Here is a 27,575-nt window from a genome sequence, read left to right as displayed (position 1 = left end):
CTAACCCAACCCTAAACTAACCCAACCCAACCTAAACCTACCCTAACCCAACCTAACTTAACCTAAACCTACCCTAACCCAACCTAAACCTACCCTAACCCAACCTAAACCTACCCTAACCCAAACTAATTTAACTCATCCTAACTTAACCTAAACCTACCCTAACCCAAACTAATTTAAACCATCCTAACTTAACCTAAACCTAACCCAAACTAATTTAAACCAACCTAACTTAAACTAAACCTACCCTTCTCTCATATCTCATATCTAGCTGTGGTGAGTCTTGAAGGTAAGAATTCTAGTGTTTGGCATTGCAATTGGTTGTACTAACTTTAACCCTGGTATCTGCAGTGTTGGTTTTTGCTGTGTTGTTGTTGATAGTAAGGTCGTTGAGTCTAGCTTCGGTCACAAGGTGTGAAGAATAGGCTTGATTGACTGGGCGGAGCTAAAGCTGCCTATTTAGCAAAGTCAGGAAGCTGACAAACTCAGTTACATTACGTTTTGTCTCTAAGAAGGTTGTCTCATATCTAGCTGTGGTGAGTCTTGAAGGTAAGAATTCTAGTGTTTGGCATTGCAATTGGTTGTAATAACTTTAACCCTAGTATCTGCAGTGTTGGTTTTTGCTGTGTTGTTGTTGATAGTAAGGTCGTTGAGTCTAGTTTCGGTCACAAGGTGTGAAGAATAGGCTTGATTGACTGGGCGGAGTCCCGGGAAACAAAGACTAAGGGAGTCTCTCTGTGGGAGTCCTGGGAAACAAAGACTAAGGGAGTCTCTCTGTGGGAGTCCCTCGAGGAAGACCTTAGAGGCCACGGTATTGTAGCTATGTGTCGTACTTCAATTATCGTTCTAATCTCTACTCATAGACGACGCCACAATAGATCCTCTGCTCGGCGTCGCAACCCATCCAATCTATGCCATTTACCCACCCTCACCATCACTGACCTTGAAGTGATGGGAGGACTCTGGAATTGCCAGTCAGCGGTCAAAAAGGCAGACTCTATTTCGGCCTACACGTCCCTCAATACCCTCCATTTCCTGGCCCTTACAGAGACCTAGATCATTCCAGAGAACTCTGCCACTCCTGCTGCCCTTTCCACTGTTTACTCTTTCTCACACACCCCTAGACCTTCGGGGCGAGGAGGAGGGACCGGACTCCTCATCTCTCCGATGTGGAACTATCAGGTCCTTCCACTAGAACACTTGGCCAGATCTGCATTTGAACTCCACACTGTCACCCTTCCTATTAATCTCTTCATTGTGTAATCTCTTCATCTACCGTCCCCCTGGTCCCCTTCGTGACTTCTATGACGAAATGGATGCCCTTCTCAGCTGCTTTCCTGAAAATGGCACACCACTCGTTATACTTGGCGACTTTAACATCCTGCCAGAGAAGTTGCACTCACCTGAATTAACCAACTTTTTTGCCACCTTTGACTTACACTATCCCCTTCTCCCACACACAGGGCAGGGAACCAGCTTGACCTGATATTCACAAGGTCCTGTGGCACCTCTGCTCTCTCTGTTACCCCACTCCCCATGTCTGACCATCAATCGGTTGCTTTTTCTCTCCCCTTAAAGTCCTCTCCCCCCCTCCTTTCTAGTCCCCACATTGTCACCACCCGCCGCAACCTCAAAACTCTCTCTCTCCCTCTACGTTTGCCTCAACTGTTCTGTCTTCACTACCTTCTATTGAACAATTCTCTCAACTATCCACAGAGGAATCCTCTGACACTCTGCTATCCTCCCTCTCCTCCTCTTTGGACTCCCTCTGTCCCTTCCACTCCAGACCGGCACGATCTTCACTCCCCCCTCCTTGGCTGTCTGCATCTCTGCGGACCCATAGAGCAGAGTTGCGGGCAGCTGAGAGGAAATGGAAGAAATCAGACTGTCCTAATGATCTATCTCACTATCTCCTTCTTCTCTCAGGTTTCACCTCCTGTGTCAACAGCCAAATCTGCCTTCTACCGGACCAAAATTAACTCCTCCGGCTCAAACCCCAGGAAACTGTTTTCCTTGTTCTCTTCCCTCCTCAACCCTCCCTCCCCTCCTCCTCCTTCCTGCCTCACTGCTGATGACTTTGTTACCTACTTTACCCAGAAAGTAAAGGACATTAGCTCCTCTTTTATCACTGCCACCATCCTCCCTCCCCCCACCCCCACCTGTCTTTACCCAATTCATCCCTCCCACCTCAGACGAGGTCAACAGAATTATAACATCTAACCATGCCACCACCTGCCCCCTTGACACTATCCCTTCCTCCCTCCTCCAGGCTGTGTCAAACGACATCCTGCCATTTCTAACCGCACTTATTTACTCCTCCCTCACTTCTGGCATTGTTCCAACGTCTTTCAAGACTGCCAGAATAAAGCCTCTCCTCAAAAAACCAACGCTTGATACCATTGACATCCAGAATTACAGACCGGTATCTCTTCTTTCAATCCTCTCTAAAACATTGGAACGTGCCGTCGCTAACCAACTGTCCTCCTATCTCTCATCTAGCAACCTGCTTGACCCTCACCAGTCAGGCTTCAAAAAAGCACACTCCACTGAGACGGCTCTCCTCGCGGTGACTGAGTCCCTCCGGGCGGCCAGAGCCTCGTTCCTCTCATCGGTTCTCATTCTCCTTCACTTGTCTGCAGCATTTGACACTGTGAACCACCAGATTCTCCTCGCCACTCTCGCCGAGCTTGGCATAGATGAATCTGCCCTTTCCTGGTTCACGTCCTACCTGATGAATCGCACTTATCAGGTAACATGGAATGGCTCCTTGTCCAAACCTTGCACGCTTGATACAGGTGTCCCTCAAGGCTCGGTACTGGGGCCTCTTCTGTTCTCCCTCTACACCAGATCTCTGGGCTCTGTAATTACATCCCACGGCTTTTCCTATCACTGCTATGCTGACGACACTCAGCTATTTCTCTCCTTTCCCTCATCTGACAAAGCCCTGATTGCAACACGCATATCTGAATGTCTGGCAGAAGTCAGCACCTGGACAACTGCCCATCACCTGAGGCTTAAGCTCAACAAGACTGAACTCCTCCTAATACCAGGGACAGATTGCCCACACATGGACTTACTGGTCACTGTTGAGAACATCACTGTATCTCCTTCTCCAACTGCCAAAAACCTTGGTGTAGTGTTGGACAATCAGTTAAGCTGCACCGCAAACATCACTGCGGTTGCCCGATCCTGCAGATTTGCACTTTACAACATCCGCAGGATCCGGCCCTTCCTCATAAGGGAAGAAGCTCAGTTTCTAGTCCAATCACTGGTCAGCTCCCGCCTCGACTACTGCAACTCGCTCCTGGCTGGACTCCCTGCCTCTGCGATTAAACCCTTGCAGCGCATCCAGAATGCGGCAGCGCGCCTCGTGTTCAACCTACCAAAGTTCTCACATGTAACCCCCCTCTTCCGAGACCTCCACTGGCTCCCTGTAATAGCTCGCATCAGATTCAAGATGATGGTACTGGCATACAAGGCAGTCGATGGAACTGCCCCTGCCTACCTCCAAGCATTAGTAAAGCCACACACCCCAGCTCGATCCCTCCGCTCAACTACCTCAGCTGGACGTCTGGTACCGCCATCGCTAAGAGCAAGCAAAGGTCAATCAGCGAAGTCAAAACCTTTCTCTGTTTTGGGACCTCAGTGGTGGAACGAGCTCCCTACCGATGTCAGGACCGCAGAGTCGCTCACCAGCTTCCGCAAAAGACTCAAAACTCACCTGTTCAGAGTTCATCTCGACTCTGCATAGAAACCAATGCACAGCCACCGTTGAATGTTGTACGTCCTGGCACTTGTACATTGCACTTATTCAAGGTACTTAATTGTGTAGCATCTACAGTAGCTGCTATCGTTGCTTTACACAGGGAATGGGTTAGCCTAGCGATTGTAATACTTGCACTTGGTTCTATGAACATCTTTACTGTACCGACAGCGATATATTGTTTCACTTCTTATGACAAATGTACTTATTGTAACAAATGCACTTATTGTAAGTCGCTTTGGATAAAAGCGTCTGCTAAATGCCCTAAATGTAAATGTACCCTGACCCAAACTAATTTAACACAACCTAAATCTACCCTAACCAAGCCCAACCCTACCTAAACCTACCCTAACCCAAACTAATTTAACCAAACCTACCCTAACCCAAACTAATTTAACCCAACCTACCCTAACCCAAACTATTTTAACCCAACCTACCTTAACCTACCCTAACCCAAACTAATTTAACCCAACCTACCCTAACCAAACCCTACCTAAACCTACCCTAACCCAAACTAATTTAAACCAACCTAATTTAACCTAAACCCACCCTGACCCAAACTAATTTAACCCAACCTACCTTAACCTACCCCAACCCAACTTAAACCAACCCTAACCTCAACTAACCTACGCATTCATTAAGAGACGGTACACACACATTCATAAAGAGACGGTACACACACATTCATTAAGAGACCGTACACACACATTCATTAAAGAGACGGTGTTACGACCCCCTTTATATTGTTTAGGTTGTTTATGCACTCTAGCACCCCCTGCTGGTGCTATTATGTTCTGTGGCTTACTTTCTAGCTTTCACCTGCTTCCAGCTGCCAATTGGCAATCATTGGTTACACCTGGTGGTGTAGGCTACTTAAGCAGACTGGAAGCAGTCTCTCTCTCAACACGAAGATTTGCGGTTGGGCTTAAGCCTTGCCGCCTCTTCCTTTTTCTGTCTCCTGCGTGAGACCATTATTGTTTGGCATTTGGCCGTTTGTCACTTATGACTATGTGGGAACCTGATTAAAAGACGATACACACATTCATTAAAGAGACAGTACACACATTCATCAAAGAGACAAATCAAATAATCACTCATGTTTTTTTAATTTTTCTTAACATTTTATTCAAAAAGGGCAAAAGAACCGGCCTCATTTCAAACCATCTGCATCAACTCTCTGAGGTGAGGACCAGAGAGAGACCACGCCTCCCGGGCCGATCTACTACTTTAAAGGGGGGGGGGAACACATCAATAACTCAATTTGAAATGGACGAAATTTCTGAATGAAATTTCGCTTTCACTGAATCGATCAGCGACTGGCCATCAGGGAGGGACCAAAATCTATTTGCCCGACCCCTAGTCAAGTTAGGGGTGGTTGGGGGTCCACCGGTTGAACCTCCGCACTAAATCATGCTCGGCTGGTCTCCGGTCTGCTGCTGGGGCTTTTTGAGTGGCTCTTTCCTTCTGAACCTCTGCAGAGAACAGGCCTGGGAACAGGGCTGGGGTAGGACGGGGCGGCTGGGGTAGGAAGGGTAAGGATGGGGTAGGAAGGGTAAGGATGGGGCAGGAAGGGTAAGGATGGGGGCGGTGTGGGTGATGGGTAGGGTGGAGCTTATTTATGAACCCTTGAAATATGGTCTTCTTACCCTCTCATTTTGTTCCTATATATAAAAAAATAAATCTGGCAAAATATGAGCACAATTGAACAATATTTAGAGGTAGCTCAATGACCGTGAAGTTTCTCATACCCAAAAGCTGCAGCCGCCTTTTTTTTTTTTTTCTCGTGTCTTTACTCCACCACAGAGATGTTTGTCCAATCCTTGGAGAAGCTCTATCAGTGAGTATGGTTGTTCATAACTTGTTCTAAGTATATATCATCATATGGTGAAGAGATGGACATCACAATGCATACACCAAAAAGAAAGAGGGGGCGAAAAACTGTAATTACTCCAGAACTCGCAGCTGCTCTAGATCGCACAAAAGTGTCAGACCGCAAGGCTGCTTTTATCATAGCACAAACTGCCAAAAGCTTGGGGCAGAACATTGATGAACTTGCTCTAAACAGAGACTCAATTCGCCGAAACAGAGTACAACACAGAGGCCAGAGAGCTGCAAACATAAAAGGCCAAGTTTCAGGGTAACGTTCCCCTTGTTGTTCATTGTGATGGCAAACTGATTCCGGATCTAATTGGAAAAAAGAAGGTTGATCGTCTGCCAGTATTGGTTTCAGGGAAAGGAATTTCTCAGCTACTTACAGTTGCCAAGCTTCCATCCGGAACAGGCGAGGCTCAGGCTGCTGCTGTCTTCGGAGCCATTCAAGACTGGGGCTTAGCAGACAGCATCCGAGCTATGTGCTTTGACACCACCAGCTCAAACACTGGTCGGATTGCTGGTGCCTGTGTCCTTCTAGAGCAGAAGCTTAAGAAAGAGCTCTTGTCACTGGCTTGTAGGCACCACATTATGGAACTGATAATTGGTGCAGTGTTCCAAGTATGTATGGGAGCCACATCTTCTCCCGGGTTTCACTCTTCAAACGGTTCCAGGAATACTGGGAATTTATTGAATGAACCGGGGGTTGCAGCCGATGATGTGGCAGGTCTTGTGGAAGACATTAAGCAAAGCACCATTGATTACGCCAACAAGCATCTTGAACAGAGTCTACCAAGAGATGGAATTCTTGGAACTCGTGGTTGTGTTTCTCGGTGCTGCTCCTGCACGAGGAGTGCGATTCATGTCACCTGGTGCAATGCACCACGCCCGTTGGATGTCCAAAGTTCTATACAGTCTCAAGATCTGGATGTTCAAGGCTCAGTTCAAACTGACTCCCGCAGAAGAGAGAGGGTTACGTGATGTGTGTGTGTTCGCAGTACGTGTCTACCTGAAAGCCTGGATCTCTGCTCCTCAGGCATCAGGTGCTCCTTCCAATGACCTGCTGCTACTTAAGTCACTGCTTGAATACTCATCAATCCATTCAGCCATTTCAAAGTCAACATCACGCAAGTTTTCCAAACACTTATGGTACTTGTCACAGGAACTTGTTGGCTTGGCTTTCTTCGACAGTCGGGTCAGTTCGTCAACCAAGAGACGGATGGTTAGTGCCATGCAGAATGAAGAAAACCAAGAGCACGATCATTCCAAGCCAATCACTGTTCATCTGGATTCATTCAATGACAAGAACTTAGAAGACTTTGTCACAGCAAAGTCAATGAAACTGATCAGAATCATGGAACTTCCAGATGGATTTCTCGCGGTTGATCCGGACTTGTGGCAGGACAGAGATGATTACAAGCAGGCTACAGAAGCAGTCAAGTCTCTTAATGTTGTCAATGACCAAGCTGAACGTGGAGTGGCACTCATTCAGGAGTACAGTGGATTACTAACCTGTGATGAAACGCAGCTGCAATTCCTGCTGCAAGTTGTTGAGGACCATCGCTGATTGTATCCTGATAGCAGGAAACGGACTCTGTCCGGGCTGCCATGAAAACAATAAATCTAGAGTTTGCTGGACACTGATATTAGTTGTCAGAAACTGAACAAGAATTCACTATTACTGTGTTCAAAATAAATAGTGTTTAAAATAAATTTGTAGAAATACTCCTAAAAGTTGTGTAATTCGTTGCATTTTTATAAATTTCGTAATCTTTGAGGCACTTGAGCTACCCCTAAACATAAGAATTTATTGTTCAAACTTTGCATAGAGTGTTTTTTTATTATGCCGCACAGATTAGGGGGGTAAGACTTAAAAAAAAAAAAGGAAAAAAAAATGTATTAGTTTAAGCTCCACCCTAGTGATGGGTCGTACCTAAACACTAACAGGCACTTCAGAAAATCAAACCCAAGAACAATATCATGTTTGAATCAAAGAAAAACAAAACTAAAGCCTGGTTGGATCGACTTCTGGTGGTTTGACCCCTTTACACCTTTTTCCCAGCTCTTTGACTGGAACCCACTAAAAAGTGGGTTCCAGTCAAAGAGGCCCAAGTAGGAGTTAGGGGGTAGGGAGCAGAGAGTAGGGAGTAGGAGCTAGGGGTTATGAGGCTAGGGAGTAGGGAACCCGTACTTTTAAAAAGCTGCCCAATCCGGGGTCCCTTCCTCCTGAAGCGATTCACCCATGTGATAACAATTATGATAACAATTATAACGACAATCATCCTCATCAAACCTGAGAAAATCCGAATGCAAAGCAAAGTCCCCAAACCTCCGCGACGTCACGGAACCATCCAACGACGGCTCCGTGGGGTTCGGAACGCCATGGAGTTAACTATAAATCATGATTCCTAAATTTAGAGCAAGACTCTTCAAAGTAATTAACAAAAGAGGTTGTTTTAATATATGCATTAGGGCTGTATTGCTCAAATATCGTGAACACAAACGTACAAGCACACCACGAGCGTTATAGACTAATATTTAGAGATATTGAAAAATGCAGTAACAGGTTGAGAAATTGTACAAGAATTCGTCTGTGAACTGACGAATCTGAGCAAAGTGTAGAATGTACAGAGAAGTGTTTTTTTTGCGTCCATAAAATAAGCCATCGCTGGAATCAAACCTCAAACACCGATCATACAACAAGCCTTTCTGATTGGCTGCAGTGACATGGCACGAAATCCGAGCCAATCAGAAAATGCCTTAATAAGCGGTGTCTCACCACAGATGGTCTCTGGTGAGTGGAGGTTCCGTCAGGTTGAGATGTAGTAGAAACATGATGAGCGCTGTGAGGTACCAAGCCGTGGGGGCGAAGCCCTCTGTCCTAGTGCCCCTGAGCCAGGCAGCGTTGGAGGCCGACTCCATGCATTCCGCTTTTTAATGTTGAAACTCAAAGATCATTAGGCCAGAATATCACTTTGTTTCTGATGTCTCCTCTCATTCCAGAAGACAGAATGAAAGGGTGATGAATCAACGAGGTCCAGGAGCTGAGATGAACCAATGAACGAATGAACTCATCCTTTTTTTTTGTTCACCCCTAGCCTCGTCACATTGGATCCAGATGGTTTGAAAATGAGAGAAAAGGGTAAGATAACCATATAAAACAAATACTAAAATAAAAAATATAAAGAACAAAATAAAAAATATGAACATGCTTTGGAGGTTTCAGTTGTTACAAAGTCCGCCCGTCTGTTCTTGATACACTTCAATCACGTCCTCGTCCTCCATCCCCAGCTGAGGGAGAGGAGAGAGAAGAGAGGAGGACAGAGAGAAGAGAAGGAGAGGGAGAAGAGAGGAGAGGAGGACAGAGAAGAGGAGGACAGAGAGAAGAGAATAGGAGGAGAGGAGGACAGAGAAGAGAAGAGGAGGAGAGGAGGACAGAGAGAAGAGAAGAGGAGAGAGGGAGAGGAGGACAGAGGAGGACAGAGAGAAGAGAAGAGAAGAGAGGAGAGGAGGACAGAGAGAAGAGAAGAGGAGGAGAGGAGGGGAGGAGAGGAGGACAGAGAGGAGAAGAGGAGGAGAGAAGAGAGGAGAGGAGGACAGAGAGGAGAAGAGGAGGAGAGGAGGGGAGGAGAGAAGACAAGACAAGACGTCAACACATGCTGAATCTGAGGTGATGGAGTGGAGATAGTTGTGCAGGTTGTGTACCTCTTTAGGAGTCTGGTTGTATGTGTGTGTGTGTGTGTGTGTGTGTGTGTGTGTGTGTGTGTGTGTGTGTTGTAGTGTGCGTGTGTGTTGTAGTGTGCGTGTTTGTTGTAGTGCAGTGTTGTAGTGTGCGTGTGTGTTGTTGTGTGTGTGTGTGTTGTAGTGTGTGTGTTGTAGTGCAGTGTTGTAGTGTGCGTGTGTGTTGTTGTGTGTGTGTTGTAGTGTGTGTGGTGTAGTGCAGTGATGTAGTGTGCGTGTGTGTTGTTGTGTGGGTGTTGTAGTGGGTGCGTTGTAGTGCAGTGTTTCCCCCAGCACTGTATGGTCAAGGCGGCCGCCTTAACAACAATAGGGCCCCGCCTTGACTACCAATGTATAAAAAAAGATAATAATAAAAAAAAAAAATATATATATATATATATATATATAAACTTAAAAAAAAATAAGGAAATTTGTGTTTGGTAGATTATTTCTCTGTGGTAGCAATGCTTTTTGGCAATAAATCTTATACCGCTGGAAAGCCTGTATAGTTCCCTTTCAAATGGTGCCCCATTTGTAAGAAACATGCATTTGTGGGATGAGCAGCAGCGCTGAGTATGTGGGTTGCGCCCATGAAAAATTTGCCAAATCTTTTCTGCCATCGCCAAACAGGTTATTTTGCTGTTGCTATTGACACTTGTTTTGAGCTTCTGGTACCCCCAGTTGCTGCCAATCAGGTGCCTGATTGGCACCGGATTGGGCAACTTCAAGCTGGTGTTCCGCAAAACCAAGTTGCAGCATTATTTGGAGTGAGCCCTAGTACCCTCTCCAAACTGAAGGCCAAGTTCCATATGACGGGGGATGTCAAAGACAGGCCGCGAAGACGACACCCCAAGAAGACAGTTTCATCACCCTGTCAGCACTTAGGTGCTGTCTAGGTAGGCTGTCTTCTACAGATTTGCAGTCAAGGTTTGCAGGACGATATGGCCGACGGCTCTCTGCCCAGACAATCCGGAACAGACAACACGCAGCCAATCTCCGGTCTCATAGGGCTGCCATGAGTCCTGCCATGACTGCCCTTCACTGTCAGGCCCGTTTGCGCTGGTGTCGGCAACATGTGCACTGGAACCGGAACATGTGGAGGAACGTTATGTTCAGTGATGAGTCCAGATTGTGCCTACGGCAGTTGGATCATAGGGTCAAAGTGTGGAGAAGACGCGGAGAACACTATGCTGATTGCTGCACAGATAGAATAACATCTTTTGGTGGAGGCAGTGTGATGGTGTGGGGCGGCATCTCCCTCACTGGAAAAAACGAGGCTTGTCATCATTGGAGGCAATCTCAATGCAGAGAGATAGAGATGAGATTCTGCAACCAGTGGCAATCCCATATCTCCACAGTCTGGGACCAAACTCTATCCTCCAAGATGACAACGCTCGCCCCCCACAGGGCGGGGTTTATCAGAGACTACCTCCAGAATGTGGGAGTGGGGAGGATGGAATGGCCTGCTAGCAGTCCTGACCTCAACCCCATTGAAAACCTGTGGGATCAGCTTGGGTGCTGTTCGTAACAGAGTGACCAACACAACCACGTTGGCTGACTTGCGACAAATGCTGGTTGAAAAATGGGATGCTGTTACGGGTGCTGCCTCCTTGCTCCTGGTGGGAGGAGACTGGGCGTTACCTTGCAGTGACTAATTGAAAAGGCCGGCCCTCCCAAGTATATAAACCTGTCTACTTCTAAGATGGCTGTCTCTCTTTTTCTCTCACACCCTCGACATGGCAGACGCTGGCTGGTCGCACTTTTTCTTTTGTTAAACCAGAACCCATTTGTTCAAATCCGTATGTATTATTGTTCATCTTGGATCTTTTATTTTATGGTGGGAGCGGTTGCTTTCTTTTCTGTTTTTGTGGCAACCCTCTCGTTCTGTTAACTAAACAGATATATGGAAAAGAAATAAACCAAAACGTTTTCTTTCAGAAAATCTGTTTCTTTGAGTTATTATGTTAGTTGTTCACACGATTTTAATGTGGGCTCGTAACAGATGCCATCCCACAGCAGTGTGTGACCAGGCTGGTGACCAGCATGAGGAGGAGCTGCCAGGCTGTTATGGCTGTGTATGATTCTTCCACACGCTACTGAGGCTCCTGTTTGTGAAATTAATAAATTGTTTAATTGCCAATATGTCTTGTTTCTTCAAACTTCAATCATCCAATCCACCAAACACCAAACTGTGACAGAATTAGCTGTTTGGCATTGGCAGAGATGATTTGGCAAATTTTTCATGGGCGCATCCCACATACTCAGCTCTGCTGCTCATCCCACAAGTGCATGTTTCTTACAAATGGGGAACCATACAGGCTTTCCAACGGTATAAGATTTATTGCCAAAAAGCATTGTTACCACAGAGAAATAATCAACCAAACACAAATTTCCTTACTTTTTGTGCTAAGTTTATATATATATATATTTTTTTTTTTTCTAAACATGTTTTAATTATTATGCATTAACAAAGTAGAAATCTCTCATAGGGAAAGAAAGCATACTTCCATCAGGTATTAAAAATAAAGATAAATAATGCATCGTAATACTGTTCACAACAATGGTCCTGAATGGAACTGAAAGGAGACAAACCACCACCACCAACTTGACTAACACTGTTGTGTGCGTGTTGTAGTGTGTGTGTTGTAGTGTGTGTGTTTTAGTATGTAGGTGTTGAAGTGTGCGTGTGTGTTGTAGTGTGTGTTGTAGTGTGTGTGTTGTAGTGTGCGTGTGTGTTGTAGTGTGTGTGTGTGTGTTGTAGTGTGTGTGTGTGTGTGTGTGTGTTGTAGTGTGCGTGTGTGTTGTAGTGTGTGTGTGTTGTAGTGTGTATGTGTTGTAGTGTGCGTGTGTGTTGTGGTGTGTGTTGTAGTGTGTGTGTGTTGTAGTGTGTGTGTTGTAGTGTATGTGTGTTGTAGTGTGCGTGTTGTTGTGTGTGTGTTGTAGTGTGTATGTTGTAGTGTGCGTTGTGTGGTGTAGTTTGTGTGTTGTAGTGTGTGTGTTGTAGTGTGCGTGTTGTAGTGTGCGTGTGTGTTGTAGTGTGTGTTGTCGTGTGTGTGTTGTCGTGTGTGTGTTGTAGTGTGTGTTGTAGTATGTAGGTGTTGTAGTGTATGTGTTGTAGTCTGTGTGTGTTGTAGTGTGCGTGTTTGTTGTAGTGTGCGTGTGTGTGTGTTGTAGTGTGTATGTGTTGTAGTGTGCGTGTGTGTTGTAGTGTGTGTGTGTGTTGTAGTGTGCGTTTGTGTTGTAGTGTGCGTTTGTGTTGAAGTGTGTGTGTTGTAGTGTGTGTGTGTGTTGTAGTGTGTGTGTTGTAGTGTGCGTGTTGTAGTGTGTATGTTGTAGTGTGCGTTGTGTGGTGTAGTTTGTGTGTTGTAGTGTGTGCGTGTTGTAGTGTGTGTGTGTGTGTTGTAGTGTGCGTGTTGTAGTGTGTGTGTGTGTGTTGTAGTGTGCGTATTGTAGTGTGCGTGTTGTTGTGTGTGTGTTGTAGTGTGTATGTTGTAGTGTGCGTTGTGTGGTGTAGTTTGTGTGTCATAGTGTGTGTGTTGTTGTGCGCGTGTTGTTGTGTACCTCTTTAGGAGTCTGGTTGTCTGTGATCCTCTGGCCTTCGAAGAGGAACCGTAGCGTATTCATAGGGACTCCCTGGAGGACACACACAGCATCTCGTCGCTTAGCAACATGGACAACCACTCAGCCTCTCGTCGCTTAGCAACCCTCTCTCACCTGTCTCTGGCTGTAGGATTCCTTGAGCTTCTTTAGATGCGTGGTCATCTTCACCTTGAAGTGGATTTCACTGTTGTCCTGGGGGGGTGGGGGAGGACAGACGGGAGAGAGGGGGGGTGAGTAGAGGGGGCAGGACACTGGGAACAAGTCAGCCACAGAGTAGTGACTGCCGCCATCTAATTCTAAATACATCTTTATTAAATCAAAATGCAACCGCAAAGAGCGACTATGGCCCATGGATCATAAGGTACTGGAGTAGGTCGCAGGTTTGAAACCTGCAACCTCTCCATCATGTTAACGTGTTCCAACATGATGTGATGACAGGGCTCCAGACTGCGACCAAATTTTGAGAGTCTGTGACTGAATTGACCCTTTTTTATTTTTTTATTTTGACACGTTAATCGTGGAAGCGGCGCGTCATTAAATCCGGAATCTGTGGCAGGCCAATGAGTGTGAGAAGGATGGGGGAATGGCCACTGTCAGTGGCTATTGTGTGGAGGGGGAGGGTCCTAGAGATTTTTGAGCGAGTGCAAATGTTTGTGAGAAGGATAAAGTTTTCACATCCTGCTACGTGCATTTGAACAATGAGCAAGCAAACTATTGACTCATACTTCCGACATTCAGCTGGTGTGCCATTACCATTCAGAGTCCTTATTTTGCAAACCCGCAATACTTAAAACCGCATCTGACAGTAGCGCAAATTACATTCCGCACCAGACCAGACCCTCTATAAATTGATATCGACGTCCGGCCCGCACCCGCATGAATATTAGACTTATTAGATGGAACGCCGGGGAATTACACAATCTGGTGTTTGGCCTGGTGCTTTAGATTGCTGTTCAAAAAAAGGACATCATCCACTGTTGACGGTTTTAGTTGCTTTGCCCCTGAATAACATCTCCAGCACCGGAGAAGTCTCGATCGCAATCGCAAAACCCGCGAACGACCCGTGCTGTTAAGTCGTCCGACCCGACCCGTGTCCGACACAGTAAATAATTTTTCACCTGTTTCATCGAAATTGTGCTTCAGGGGCCATAAAGGGCTTTTCACACACAAGGCGTTTGTTGCGCTTGCTAATGCAGTCTCAATTGAGAGGCGAGCGGGCAGAGATGAGGCGCAGCGTCTTGTCAAGCGGCACGACGACAAGCGGGCACGCCCCCGTGGAACCCGCGTCGTTCCGTGCTCGTCGAACGCATGCGCACACGTAGAAACAGTTTAGATAGATGAGAATCACAAAAAAATGTGAAACTGAATTTGAAACGCACAATGTAATTTCTGTATCTATTATCAAAATATTTATAAGTAATACAGTGAAAATTAGGAGATATGTGAATATCTGTTTGGCATGTTGGTTTACGGTGTGTGCCCCTAAAATTTTCAGTTGGGTGCCACAGTTGCTCCTAGTGAAAAATGTTAGTCTGGAGCCCTGCACAGTAAATTCCCCAGTGTTAAATATGCAGTGTCAAACTCCATTAACTCTATCTGAGTTAATATAACAACAGCTGGAGTAGAATGCCCCCTAGTGTCGGTGTCAATTTCGGTAGTTAAAACACGGGGTGTAAAAAGTACTCTATAAAGCTCCGCCCACCCCTTTCTCATTTCAAAACTGCACCGACTCTGAACTCCGCCATTTTCAACTGCTTTCGTCGTCGAAGAAGTCTGGTAATTTTCTCCTCTTCTTTCATTTTACCAAATGTTTAGCATATCTACATGACTAATGTTTTTAAACTGCCTTGTTGTCATTTACCGTGTACTGCAGTTAGTTGTGTACTGTAGAAATAGAAAATCCAGTGGTGGCTAGCTGAACAAATAAGCAGTACCTAGCTTCTTCATTTCGGCTAACCTGCTACCATAAACAGGATTTAGTCGGTAAGAGGTTACTTTCACATTATGAAGGTTTATAAAAGTGCATTGGTGGTTATCCTGTAATAATTTTAGACTCCTGTAGGTAAAATGGGAAGACTGCATATGTGGGCAGTGGACCAAATTGCGCGGGCAATACAATTGTGTAGCCTTACTAGCCTAGCCACTCTAATTTTACCCTAACCCTATTAAATTAATTTCAGATTTCCAATTTACTGTGAACGTTATCCAAATAAAGTTACTGTTAATTACTTTCACCTCCGCTTAAATTGTAGGCATTCTCTTTCTGATGCCTGGCAGTTTTAAACGTGTGATTTCGGTGCAGTTACGAGACAGTTTAAAACAGGCTTATTGCATGTCAAAGAACGTGGTTTTCAGTGGGGTCATCCCTATGTTCCCCGTTTTTCCCAAAAAGGGTCCTATGTTCCCCTGTAGCCATACATACCGGGGAGCATAGGACCCTTTTTGGGAAAAGCAGGGAACATAGGACCCTCTTCTGGGAAAAGGGTCCTATTTTCACCGCAATCTATCAATCTTCAAAAATATTTAAACTTTGACGCGACATTCGCGTGATGACAGCCAATCAGCGTTCAACAGCGTGGGCACTGAGTGACATGTGTAACGTAACAGCCAATCAGCGTTCAACCGGCCAACTCAGTGCAGTGCAGTCCGGGGTGAACTGCAGCATGGAAGAGAAAGTGATTGTTGCCGTTTTCGACTCCCGGAGCTCTTTATATAATAGTATATAATCTAATATAATTGTATAATAATATCAGGGCCAAAAGCTCTGTTCGCCTCCGGATGGCCGCGGGAAGCTCTCGTAGGGATTGGGCTTCTCGGGGTTTGATTACCGGCGTATGAATAGACTGCGTCAGGTTCTCCGACGTCTCTCACTCTTCCACAAAAGGTAAAGACTTGAAATGGTAGTTATCTCGGCCGGAATTTGGCAGTAATGGTGAGAAAAAGTAACAGACTGGGGAACATAAAACCCTTTTTGTGAAAAAGGGTTCCGGGGAACATAGACACGCTCCCGTTTTCAGCCACGGTGTGTGTCTTCAGTTTATGGTCACTGTCTGGTGCTCACATTACGCGCGCGCCAAAGTCTACCATTTTGCTTTGTCCGCCTTCGGGAACAGCACATCCAAGTGCAACGCCGCTGCTTCTGCCTGTCACTTTGTCACGGGATAGCCATCGGTGGAGGCAGACATTTTATCAATAATCTAAATCGTCGTAAAAATTACTTGCTGAATTTTCAAACGATTTTCAAGCCGTTTGCTTTGCATGGCATGGGTATTTGCCATACTTGGTTACCAAAAAGTAAACAGTAGTTCTGTATGAATGCATATTGCGGCGACCACGGATGTGGGCGGCATTTTCCGGAGCCGCGGGGGATTCTGGGAGTTGGGGTTGGGGTTGTCAGTTGACAAAAGGGGTTTTGTTGATTTGTTCTGTTGTTGGAGTTAAGTGGGGTTAACGGGTTTGGGGTCTTTATTAATTGTGTGTTGTTCCATTGTTGTGTGATCGGGACCATTAGTGAGAGTGTTGTGTGTGTTGGTCAGGTGTCCCGTGTTTCTGTTATGTTCGTTAAAATAAAGAACCAACTCTCGCAGTCGTGCGGTGTAAGGGGCGCGAGAGTGGTATTAAGCGGTTGAAAGCTGTCTCCCATCTCATTCTTCCGTCTCTCCCTGACCGGCGCTACAATATTATTCTATTTATTATTATAATTTATATACATTTTTGTGCATTTGACACACAGGTATGCTATAATACATTTCATGTTGCACTAAAATATAAAGTTTAACAACTAAACTTTGCAATGATGCTGAAATATATTATGGATCTTAACTGTGTGTGTCAAAAATTGCACCCGGTTATGTATTTTGATTGTAATAATAAGACTGAGACATTAATTGGGAAATGTTTTTTTTGCAGGGAGAATGTTACTGAAGGTCGAACTCTGATTGCCAAAAATTTGTCCGAATACTGGAGCCGACTGTCAGAGTTTCTGATTGCAGGTAAGCTTTTGACTTAATCGATATTTGTGATCAGCTTTAAGTCACTTAAATTTATATCCACATGGCTTTGGATGCACACATTACTCTGCAGTTAGGATGCTACATTTTAGCAATTAAGTTGTTTTATTTCACCTGAAAGTGTTACAGATTTTGTGAAAGTGAATAGTAGATTCATTTGAAATTACCCTTTCTCTTTACATAAGCTTTTATTTTTGTTTCCTAGCTTTTGCAAAGTTTGGTGTTCCTCCAGTAACGGAAGGTGTGAAAGTGGTTGACAGTTCAGGCACTGAATTGGATGAAGATGTGTTTGAGGACATACTAAAGGATCCTTCAACAGGGGTACTAACCATCAAGTATGACACAGGTCTGTTTCAGTAAAACATTAATCTATATTTAATTCACAAGTTATGTATTTGTAATGTGAAGCTTAAATTATTGATTAGATATGGTAAGGCTCTATGAAGAAGTGTGTCAATTTCTTTCTTTATTCTGTTTCTCCAATCATGGTTAGAACCTGTTCACACAGTGGCATCCTCTTCTGAGCCGTCTCCACCATCATCACTCGATTCGTCTGACTCGCAGGATACAATTATCCTTACAGACAGCCCTTCCAGAAAACGCCAGAGGGTTGATACAGAAGCTAAACAAGTAAGAGTTGAAACACAAACTTCAATTCTTTCTTGTGAAACAGTGTGGTCTGTTATTGAATATTTTTTAGAGTTTAGTTCAGATTGGCACAAATGGAGGTTGTATATTACATGGGTTCAATACTAAAAGTAATGATGTTATTTAACTAAAGCTAAAAGCATTAAGATTTAACTTTGAATTCAAGTCGATATATTTTCCAATATTGCTGAATTGTTTTGCATTGTGTTTTAAGTTGGTGGAGTCCATCCTTTCCACAAAACCTGGAGGGGAACGTATACTACAAGAATACAATCGAACCAAGTCTTTGGTGGACGAAACCAGGAAGAAAATGGTCAACATACTGGCAGCTGACTTGACCGAGAAGAATGGGTAATTTGATGATTGTTTTTAGTTAGACCTTATGTCCTTTATCTAGCTTTCAGGGTTAAAGTTGAACCTAGGGAATATGAGTGACAAATCTTTTTTTTTTTTTTAGAACATCACCTCCCAGGCAGTTGAAAGAAAAGTACGCCAGAGGAATTGTGACATTATTCCCCTACCTCAGTGACCCATTCGCTAAGAATGGCTATGTGAGTTGCGTAGAGTAATAGTTTTTGCAATCGAAAATAGTGTATTAAAGTTGAAATCCTACCAGCTTTTATTAATTGTATTTTTGTTATCCTTTCGTCTGCCAAGGAGGATTACTATGATGGGGAGAGTGGCACTGGGTACTTGGCTTGGAGGATTAAAACCATTCAAAGATCTACTGCTAAAGACAGACGATCATCATTTGGAGGTAAACCTGTAATAACTGGCTAAATGTGTAAACGGAAACAATCACAAGATGAGTTATTGCCTCTTTGTACATTATTTCTCAAGATACATATTTTTCCATTTGTTTAAACATACAGAGAATCAGCGGAAGGATCATCCGGTAAAGACATGTCTGGAGGACCAACGGTCAGAAGAGAGACCCAATTTGTTCCTGAGGCATCCCTAAGTGAAGATGAGTGCCAGGAAGCAATGTCACTGATGAGACATTCAGCTGACGAGGACTTAGTCAAGAAGAAGATGAAGCTGACATTTTTCCATCGCCGCAACATGCTCCTCGACCCCCAGCAGTCAAGCAACATACTATCTGTCTTTCCACGTTTCAAAGACGTCAAAGGCTTGGTAATTTTCTATTATTACTGTTGACAGGAGTATAACAAATAAATTTTATTTCATAGTCAAACAACTAGCACATATGAGGTCCTCAAATTCTCACCCACTGCCCCAATCCAGGTTGAACAGGATTTCGTTCTGATGTTTGGTGAGGGTGTGTCCGACAAGTTTCTGGAGCGATGGCCAGGCACATTCAAGAAAAAGATCATCCAACAATGCAGAAAGCTTCCCAACATCAGTGAGCTTGAAGAACTCCTGCTGGTAGCTGATCCTCCTCTGGATCGCATTGACGTGGAAGATGACTTAGGTAAGTTATCTGTAAACATACTGGTATTGAGTGTACTAGACTTGTAGGCTTAAAAGGATACTTCAGTATTTTTGGTGTTGCATAGGGTACTTATGCATGGTTAGTATTTTACCTTATGGGAGATGGCAGACAGCGCAATCATTTTAAGGAGCAATGCCTTTATGAAAAATGTCTGACATTTTTCTATATAATTAAAGTCAAAAACGTCATTCCCTTAAATGAGAAAATGCATTCTAACTTTTGACTGGTACAGTATATTCAACAAAGTTTCAAATAAAAGAGTTGGCAAGATTTCTAGTCTGTGGCAGCTTTTTCTGCAGATTTAAAACCGCTATCCATTCTTTTTTGTGAAAATGCTTACATTGCAGATGAATTGTAATGTAAAGAGTTCACACAATTCAAGCCTGTAAACATAAAACTGGTGTTGTTACAGGTTGGGACAGTGACCTCTCATCGGTATTACTGCTGTCACACCTGATTCCACCGTCTGCCCAGGGACGGAAGAGACCAGGGAAAGTGTCCGCGTCCCAAGCAGAGAAGCATCTCGTCATCTTCAAGAAGGTTTATATTTTTCCTAATTAATATAAAGATTATTCATTACTAAAATATTGCATCCATTGTAACGTCTAATGATACACACAAGACCCTGTTCTTTTCACAGATGTTTACTGTTGCACTTGTCGTCTTCAAACAACTGCATTCTTCAGCTTGCTAACAAGTTTCACCATGACATCATCACACCCTAACACCATAGGACTAAAATACAGACATACAATTAGCTCAAGCTAACTTCTGGAAGCTTCCAGGGAATAATCAAAGGGTCAATTAAAGAAACAAAGCAACCGGTACATTTACAAAATACTACTAGAGTCCCCCTTGTGGTCAAAGAGTGAAATTACACATATAGTCCACAGGGCAAGAAAACGCTGCCTGAAGTTACTACCATGTTCATTTAATCAGCTATGTGTGCATATTTCTTCCCAATGATATATAAAAAATATTTAATTATTACATAACAACCAAGTTAATTTTGTCATCTGTGTATGTGTATCTTCTCAGACTGGAACAAGCATCTAAGAACATCTCGACACCATTACTACCAGCGCTCAACCATATCTCCTGGCTGTTGGAGTAAGGAAGGATGCAGTCCACCAGTTCTTCATCATTCTGGATCGGAGTGCCATACCTTGCAGGTCAACTTCTTCTCTAGGGGCTTTCGATGAGCTGTTTAAGGCAACTTTTGTGTTTGGCACATCATACAACTCCATGCTCCATAACATGTACATGTTCATCCAGACCACGGTGTACAACATTGATGTTGGGAAAGTCAAGGAGAGTCCTTGTGTTGCTGAAGTAAGGGCAAGGCTACTCAATTAGTGCGTGAGGGTTTTCCTCCATCATGAGGTGCTTTGTTTGTCAGGCTGAATTAAAAAGTTCCAATATGCTTGTTAGGCACTTGCGTTTAGTTCATGGTTACGTGCCTGGAAGAAACCTTCGCCTTAAATGTGTTCAGACTGAATGTGGATCTGTGTTCGGTACCTTTTCTGGTTTTAGGAAGCATTTAAACACCAAGCACACAGAGTATTTAGACCAGCAGGCTGAAACTGATGTTACGTTAAACGGTGCAGGAGAGGTTGTGGCAAGTAATGTAGATGAGACGCCAACATCATCTGAACCTTCTATAAATTCCGAGAAGAGCACTCTTGATATGTGTGCCTCTGCTGTTGCACAACTCAAGGCAGCTGGATTAAGTCAGTCTACTGTAAACAGTTTTGTCTCATCCATGGAAGAAGTGTTTTTTGAGATTAATAGTCAGGCTAAAGATGCAGCTTTACAGTGCTTATCTCCTCAGGACACTGAAAATAAGAATAAAATAGAGGAATCCTTCAAACAGTTGGAAAATGGAAATCCCTTCGCATGCTTGAATACAGAAACCAAACGAAACAAACAAACACTTCAAAGAGAAATGGGGAAACGTTGAACCTGTTTAAAAGGTGCTCGGCACAAGATTTGACAGCAGAAGAAACAAATCTACTGGGACATATGACCGGGTCATTATAACAGATACGTTTTCATATGTTCCCATCCTAGAAACGCTTAAGAACATTTTTGATAACCCAGAACTGACCAACATGTTCAAGCCCAGGCACATTCCCAAAGAAGGTGTTTATACAGACATAAGAGATGCCAACTATTTTAAAGAAAATGATGCATTACAGATTCAACTGTTTTATGACGACTTTGAAACAGCAAATCCCTTGGGCTCTAAAAAGGGTATCCATAAATTAGGGGCTATATATTTTACTCTGAGAAATTTCCCCCCAATCTTTAATTCGGCTTTGATTAATATTAATTTATGTGCTCTTTTCCACGCACAGGACATAAAACGTTATGGTTTTAATCTGATACTTGAACCACTGGTGAATGATCTAAAAGTACTTGAGACAGAGGGACTTAACATTTTCATGTCTGAACGTGTTATTCATGGTACCATTGTCCAGGTCACTGGGGATAATTTGGGTTTGCATGGTCTGTTTGGCTTTGTGGAATCATTTACTGCTCGCTATTGGTGTCGCTTCTGTCTCCTTGAGAAAACTTGTTTTCAAACTGTTCTGTGAAGATAATCCTGAAATTGTATTAAGAACTATTGAGATGCACACCCAGCACTGTCAAACTTTACAAACTAACTCTACGCTACCTCATACATATGGTGTGAAATGCACTTGTCTGTTGAATACACTACAGTATTTTAACACATCAAACAACTTTTCTGTAGATATAATGCATGATATCTTGGAAGGGGTTGCTCAGTTTGAGGTCAAACTTGTTTTACAGTACATTCAGGGCAACTTCCTGAATGCCGAGCAACTGGCTGGTAGAATCCATGCTTTTGACTATGGTTATAATCAACAGTGAAATCGACCACCTAGAGTAAAAATGCTTGATGGAAGTAATGATTTGGGACTTAATGCTATTCACCCCTTGCTAGTGACGTCACGCAAAACTCGCGCGAATTATGAACTCCATGACGGACGGCGGAAGTATCGGAAAAGCTATGCTGTAGTCGGCGGACGGCAAGCAAAATAGACATTCTCTGGTACGTGTTCGTTCATTCGTTTGTGTACCATTGTTATTTCTTGTTGTGCAGTTGGCTGTGCCAATAGGCAGGGTAAAGCCAATGTTTCGTTTTACCGGATACCATTCGATGGGGAGAGAAGGCAGCGATGGGTTGCTGCTATAAGCAGAAAGGACTGGCAGCCCTCCAAGTACTCTAGGATTTGCAGCGAACATTTTTTACAAGGTAAGATTCATGTATTTCCCAATTACTTGTACTTAATCTGTGTAATGCCATACCATCATCCATGTCCAGATGGAGACCCAGTCAAATTGTCATTTGTAACATGAGTGGCCTGTGTTATGGGCAAGTGCCAACTAGCGTGATGGGGCTGTGCAGTCTAACGTTATCCATTCACAAACGTAGCCTAATGTCAGAATTCACTGATCAGTCTCAAACAGTGTCATCTGTATCTTACACAAGTGGTTATTACAGATAGATAAGTAGGCTATAAGTCCACAGATACTGAGAGATAGATAGATAGATACATTCATAGATAGGATATTTATAGGCAGGGGCCGTGGTTCTCAGCGCCCTCTTGGTGGTACAGTAGCCTTCTCAGGCAGCTTCCCTATATTTTATGACTAGGCTGTTGTCATATTGAAGCTCACTCAAATTGAAGCGACTTGATGCAGTCTGAAGTTAAGTCTGTTTGGCACCTACCAGATGCCCTACCTCCAACGATAACGGCACAACAACGATAGAATCCATAAATAATATTATTATTAATAATGTATTTAACAGTGTTATTTAAATATCTATCTATATATATATTTAATGGTGTTATTTAAACTTCCTGCTCGTCTACTACACTCTGCTGGTGATTTTGCCGTCCGTCATGGCGTCATCACGTGGTCATGGTCACGTGCTTGCAAGGGGTGAATACAATCCTGGTGCATATTGCGCAACATGCCGTTGCTTTTTGGTGATTTATTTCAGACAGGTGATGGTTATTGGCGTCTTCTACTTTTGCTTCTACAGATTAACATTGTTTTTTCACCTGTCCTCTCAGAGGGCATGACCATATACCTCAAACACTTAATCATTGATCATCATCAACTCTTCAAGCAGTTATTTCCTCAGCTCAATCTCTTACCAAAGCATCATTTCATGATTCATTACCCTCGTATTATAATGACCATTGGCCCAATTCTGCACATGTGGTGCATGCGTTATGAAGCTAAACATAATTTCTTTAAGAAACAATTAAAAAACTTTAAAAACATTACACAAACATTAGCCAAAAAGCACCAGAGTTGTATGGCATTCTATCGAGAATCCTTTACCAAGGAAAGACTAACTTTAGGCCCTGGAAAAATGCTTCCACTAAGTGAGCTCAAAAATGGCCCAGACATTGCTTCCAAATTTGGAGCTGAATTGTCAACCAGTATTTTTTCTGCCAAATGGATTAAATACCATGGTACCGAGTACCAACGTGACTTCATTATCTGTACTGAGGTAGCATTTGAGATGCCTGTGTTTTGTAAGAGAGTCTATTGCTGTGAAGGATGAAAATGTATTACTCTGTGGAAAACTGATGGAAACTTTGTTTTGAGCATCATTACCATGCCTTTAAGATCAGACTGCATCCAGAAAATGTTCGAAAAGTGTTGCACATTGTTGAGCTGTGCTACTTCAAACCATTTGATGTTCAAATGTGTTATGGAAATATAGATTGCTCAAAGTACATAATCCCATACTGCCATTTTATGTAGCCCTCAATGATTGAATAAATTGTCTCTTTCTGCCTTGACATTCAAGCCTGTCCGCCTGACAGTTTGCACTAAAATAAACAAGTTGAACTGCATTATTTTCTGATAACTTGTCATTTTTTAAATGTTCTGCTTTTTAGAACATTCAGAAGTTTTAATGATACTTCAGTGTTATTATTTTACTGTTTTTTAACTGCACAAGAGTAACTTTTCAACACAGTAGTGTGTAACATCAACACTAGCCAGAGTTATTTTAATGGCCAGTGTTACCTTCAAATAACTCACTGCAGTGTCAATCAGCATTCAAATTAACACCATCAGAGTTGATTCTTTATCACAGAAGAGTTATTTATTAACACTGCTGGGAATAATATTAACACTCTAGAGAGTTGTTCAGTGTTCAGTGTTAAATTTAGATAACACTATACAGTGTATACGAGTTAATTTTTAACGCTATTTGGAGTTAATTTAACTCTAAAATTGTAACACTTTGAAAAGTGTTCATTTAACTCCAATTCAGAGTAGGACCAAATACACTCGGAAATGGTGTTAAATTTAACTCTTTTAGTGTTATTTTAACACTTCAAAATTTACTGTGTGGTTGGTTAGTTTACTTTGGTCACTCTCATGGACACATTTCACTTACACAATGGTAGCCAGTAAAACATGTGGACTGTTATGCATACACGTTAACGTGTGGACAGTTCAGTACTACAACATAACAGGATTCATGATGTTCTATTGAGTGATCAGTTAAATTGATTGACCAGCCTACCTGAATGGTAGACAGTAAAACATGTGGATTGTTATGCATACACGTTAAAGGTCCCATGGCAAGAAAATGAGGTTTTCTAACATTAATATGAGTTCCCCTAGCCTGCCTATGGTCCCCCAGTAGCTAGTAATGGCGTTAGGTGTAAAACGAGCACTAGGTATCCTGCTACGCCTTTGAAAAATGAAAGCTCAGACGCGCTGATTTCGAATTTGGCCCCATATGTCGTCATAAGGGGCCAGGTTACCTCCCTTTTCTCTGCTTTGCCCGCCCAGAAAATTTGACCCGCAAATGAGACAATGAGCTACGACTGTTGTACACTTCTTTGTTATTTGGGTAACCGTTCTGCTGTTATGTTATAATGGTGCATAACACGTCAGGTTCTCTGACATCTCTGGTATTTCAACAACGAGGCTCGTAGTGGGGGTTATCTCAGGCATGGTAAATGGGGGAAAGGAAATTGGTTTTGCCTCCCTGAAGTACGTGAACAGCGAAATGAAGGACAAAGGGATTGTTGCCCGCGATTGTCTCCCTCTGGAGCCCCGCTGCCCGCTGCCGTGAGGCACGCTGCCTGCTTCCAAGGCGGTGGTGCCTCGGCAGCAAGGCTCCGGCGGGAGACAATCGCGGTCAACAATCCCTTTCTCCTCCATGTCCCGGTTCAGTCTACTTCAGATTGATGTGGAAGTGGAAGTACCAGAGACGTATGAGAACCCGACGCAGTCGTTTGAGATTCATAATGTCGTCTGAAGGCGCACACAGCTTTTGGCCGTGATAATATATATTTATATTTATGTATAAAATGATATTATTTAGATATAGAGCTCCAGGATTCCTGTCGGAGCACCCGAAGTGTTCTAGAATATTTACAGAACACGGCCAAAGGCTGTGTGCGTCTCGCCATTGTGATACATCCACTGTAAACAGAGCGCATGGTACCGTGGCCGCAAGCTGCTCAGGGCCACACCCCCACCCTCCTCCTTGACCCGCCTCTCTCCTCATTTGCATTAAAGCTACAGACACCGAAACGGCGCGTTTGGGGAAAGCTCAATGTGCGACTGGCTTGTAATGGCTGTAATTTCGTGTTAGGGGCCCACTACTATCTATATTAACCCATTTGTACCGGCTGCTGCGCGGCGCAACATTGTATCTAGTAGATACAATGTTGCGCCGCGCAGCAGCCGGCACAAATGGGTTAAAGCATCCATAAAGAAGCATGCCATGGGACCTATAACATGTGGACAGGATTCATGATGTTCTATGGATCATATTGATTGATCGGCCCACCTGTCCGATGACCTTGAGCTTGATGTACTCTCCCTCCTTCTTATCCCCTCCGTCTCCGTCGTGGCTGGACGGTTTAGTCTCCTGGGGGGGGCAGAGGGGTTCAGGAGATGGGGCGAGGTGTGTGTGTGTCTATTTGTGTCTGTCTGTCTCTGTCTATTTGTGTGTCTGTCCGTCTCTGTCTATTTGGGTGGCCGCCTGTCTGTCCATTTGTGTCTGTCTGTCTGTTTGTGTGTGTCTGTATGTGTCTGCTTGTCTGTCTATTTGTGTCTGTCTGTCTCTTTCTATTTGTCTGTCTGCTTGTCTGTCTATTTGTGCCTGTCTGTCTCTGTCTATTTGTGTGTCCGCCTGTCTGTCTATTTTTGTCTGTCCGTCTCTGTCTATTTGGGTGTCCGTCTGTCTGTCCATTTGTATCTGTCTGTCTCTGTCTATTTGGGTGTCCGTCTGTCTGTCCATTTGTATCTGTCTGTCTGTTTGTGTGTGTCTGTATATGTCTGCTTGTCTGTCTATTTGTGTCTGTCTGTCTCTTTCTATTTGTCTGTCTGCTTGTCTGTCTATTTGTGTCTGTCTGTCTCTGTCCATTTGTCTGTCTGCTTGTCTGTCTATTTGTGTCTGTCTGTCTCTTTCTATTTGTCTGTCTGCTTGTCTGTCTATTTGTGTCTGTCTGTCTCTTTCTATTTGTCTGTCTGCTTGTCTATCCGTCTCTGTCTATTTGGGTGTCCGTCTGTCTGTCTGTCTGTCTGTCTATCTATCTATTTGTGTCTGTCTGTCTGTTTCCAGAGTTTGTGTGTGTACACACTGTGGCTTTATTTTTCCGATGTTGAACCCTCTCTCGTAATGACGCTAGTGAACCTAGCGACAGACGACCCGGGAGTCTATGTGTGTCTGAGCGCTCTGCGCTGTGAGGGGGACATGCTACATGCTCTGCAGCACGCTAAAGCTAACAGCTACACACATGCTAATCACCAACATGGTTCATCTATTCTCAAACGTGACATTTAAACATAGTGTATATATTAAAGACATACATGTTTTAGTTTATGTGATGTAAGCGTCCGAGAACCCATTTGTTGAGAGGGTCGGAGCTAACAGAGCTAGCCTTGTGCTCCACAGGATGGGGTTAGCATCGTGCTAAGCTCGAATCTCTGCATTTTAACAAAGATCTATTAATGAAGGTCGTGTTTTAGGAGGCTGGTCTCACCGTGTCCGACATGATGGGAGGACTGGAGGAGAAAGTAGTCCGTTTAGTGGCGGAGGATGAGGCTACACACTGCTCTAGCTCCTAGCCTGATAGCTTGTTATGAGAATCCTGCGTTGACCCGGAAGCGAAGAGCGAGGTCGTCTCTGCAAAATAAATAATAATAAGTAAACGTTTATTAGGAAGAACTTTCACGTTTTGAGATGATTATTTACTTATTCATTAACTAATTTAAAGCAATATAAAATATAAGTGTGTAGCTGATTAAAAAAGAAACTCACGAAAGATTGTGATTGTAAAATAACGGAAACACCGAATAGGAAAAAATGAAAGCCTATTTATTTTCTAGCTATAAATTATTAAAAAACGCAGAAATTGCTCAATAAATCAATTTTGAATGATTTAATGATAAACGTATGGATTTTCTATTTAAAATAGCAGAAGATCACCAACAA

General features: G+C 43.6%; 2 protein-coding genes across 2 annotated transcripts in view; one reads left to right on the top strand and one right to left on the bottom strand.

Moving 5' to 3' along the window:
* Positions 1–4,888: 4,888 nt before the first annotated feature.
* Positions 4,889–27,264, bottom strand: sumo1 (small ubiquitin like modifier 1). Its single transcript, XM_079738491.1, has 5 exons — positions 27,124–27,264; positions 25,926–26,006; positions 13,067–13,144; positions 12,914–12,985; positions 4,889–8,923 (listed from the first exon to the last, which is right to left on the bottom strand). The coding sequence occupies exons 1-5, from the start codon at positions 27,133–27,135 to the stop codon at positions 8,855–8,857; spliced, it is 312 nt and encodes a 103-aa protein (XP_079594617.1). The 5' UTR covers positions 27,136–27,264; the 3' UTR covers positions 4,889–8,854.
* map3k2 (mitogen-activated protein kinase kinase kinase 2) overlaps positions 21,497–27,575 on the top strand; it is a 40,657-nt gene continuing 34,578 nt past the window's right edge. Inside the window, exon 1 of the mRNA XM_079738489.1 lies at positions 21,497–22,343. The gene's annotated coding sequence lies outside the window, so the exon portion shown is untranslated. The remainder of the gene's footprint in view (positions 22,344–27,575) is intronic.

The sequence above is a fragment of the Pollachius pollachius genome, assembly GCF_949987615.1.
Source record: "Pollachius pollachius genome assembly, chromosome: 6".
Taxonomy (NCBI): Eukaryota; Metazoa; Chordata; class Actinopteri; order Gadiformes; family Gadidae; genus Pollachius; species Pollachius pollachius.
The sequence above is the reverse complement of the archived record's forward strand: the minus strand, read 5'-3'. Positions and strand labels throughout refer to the sequence as shown.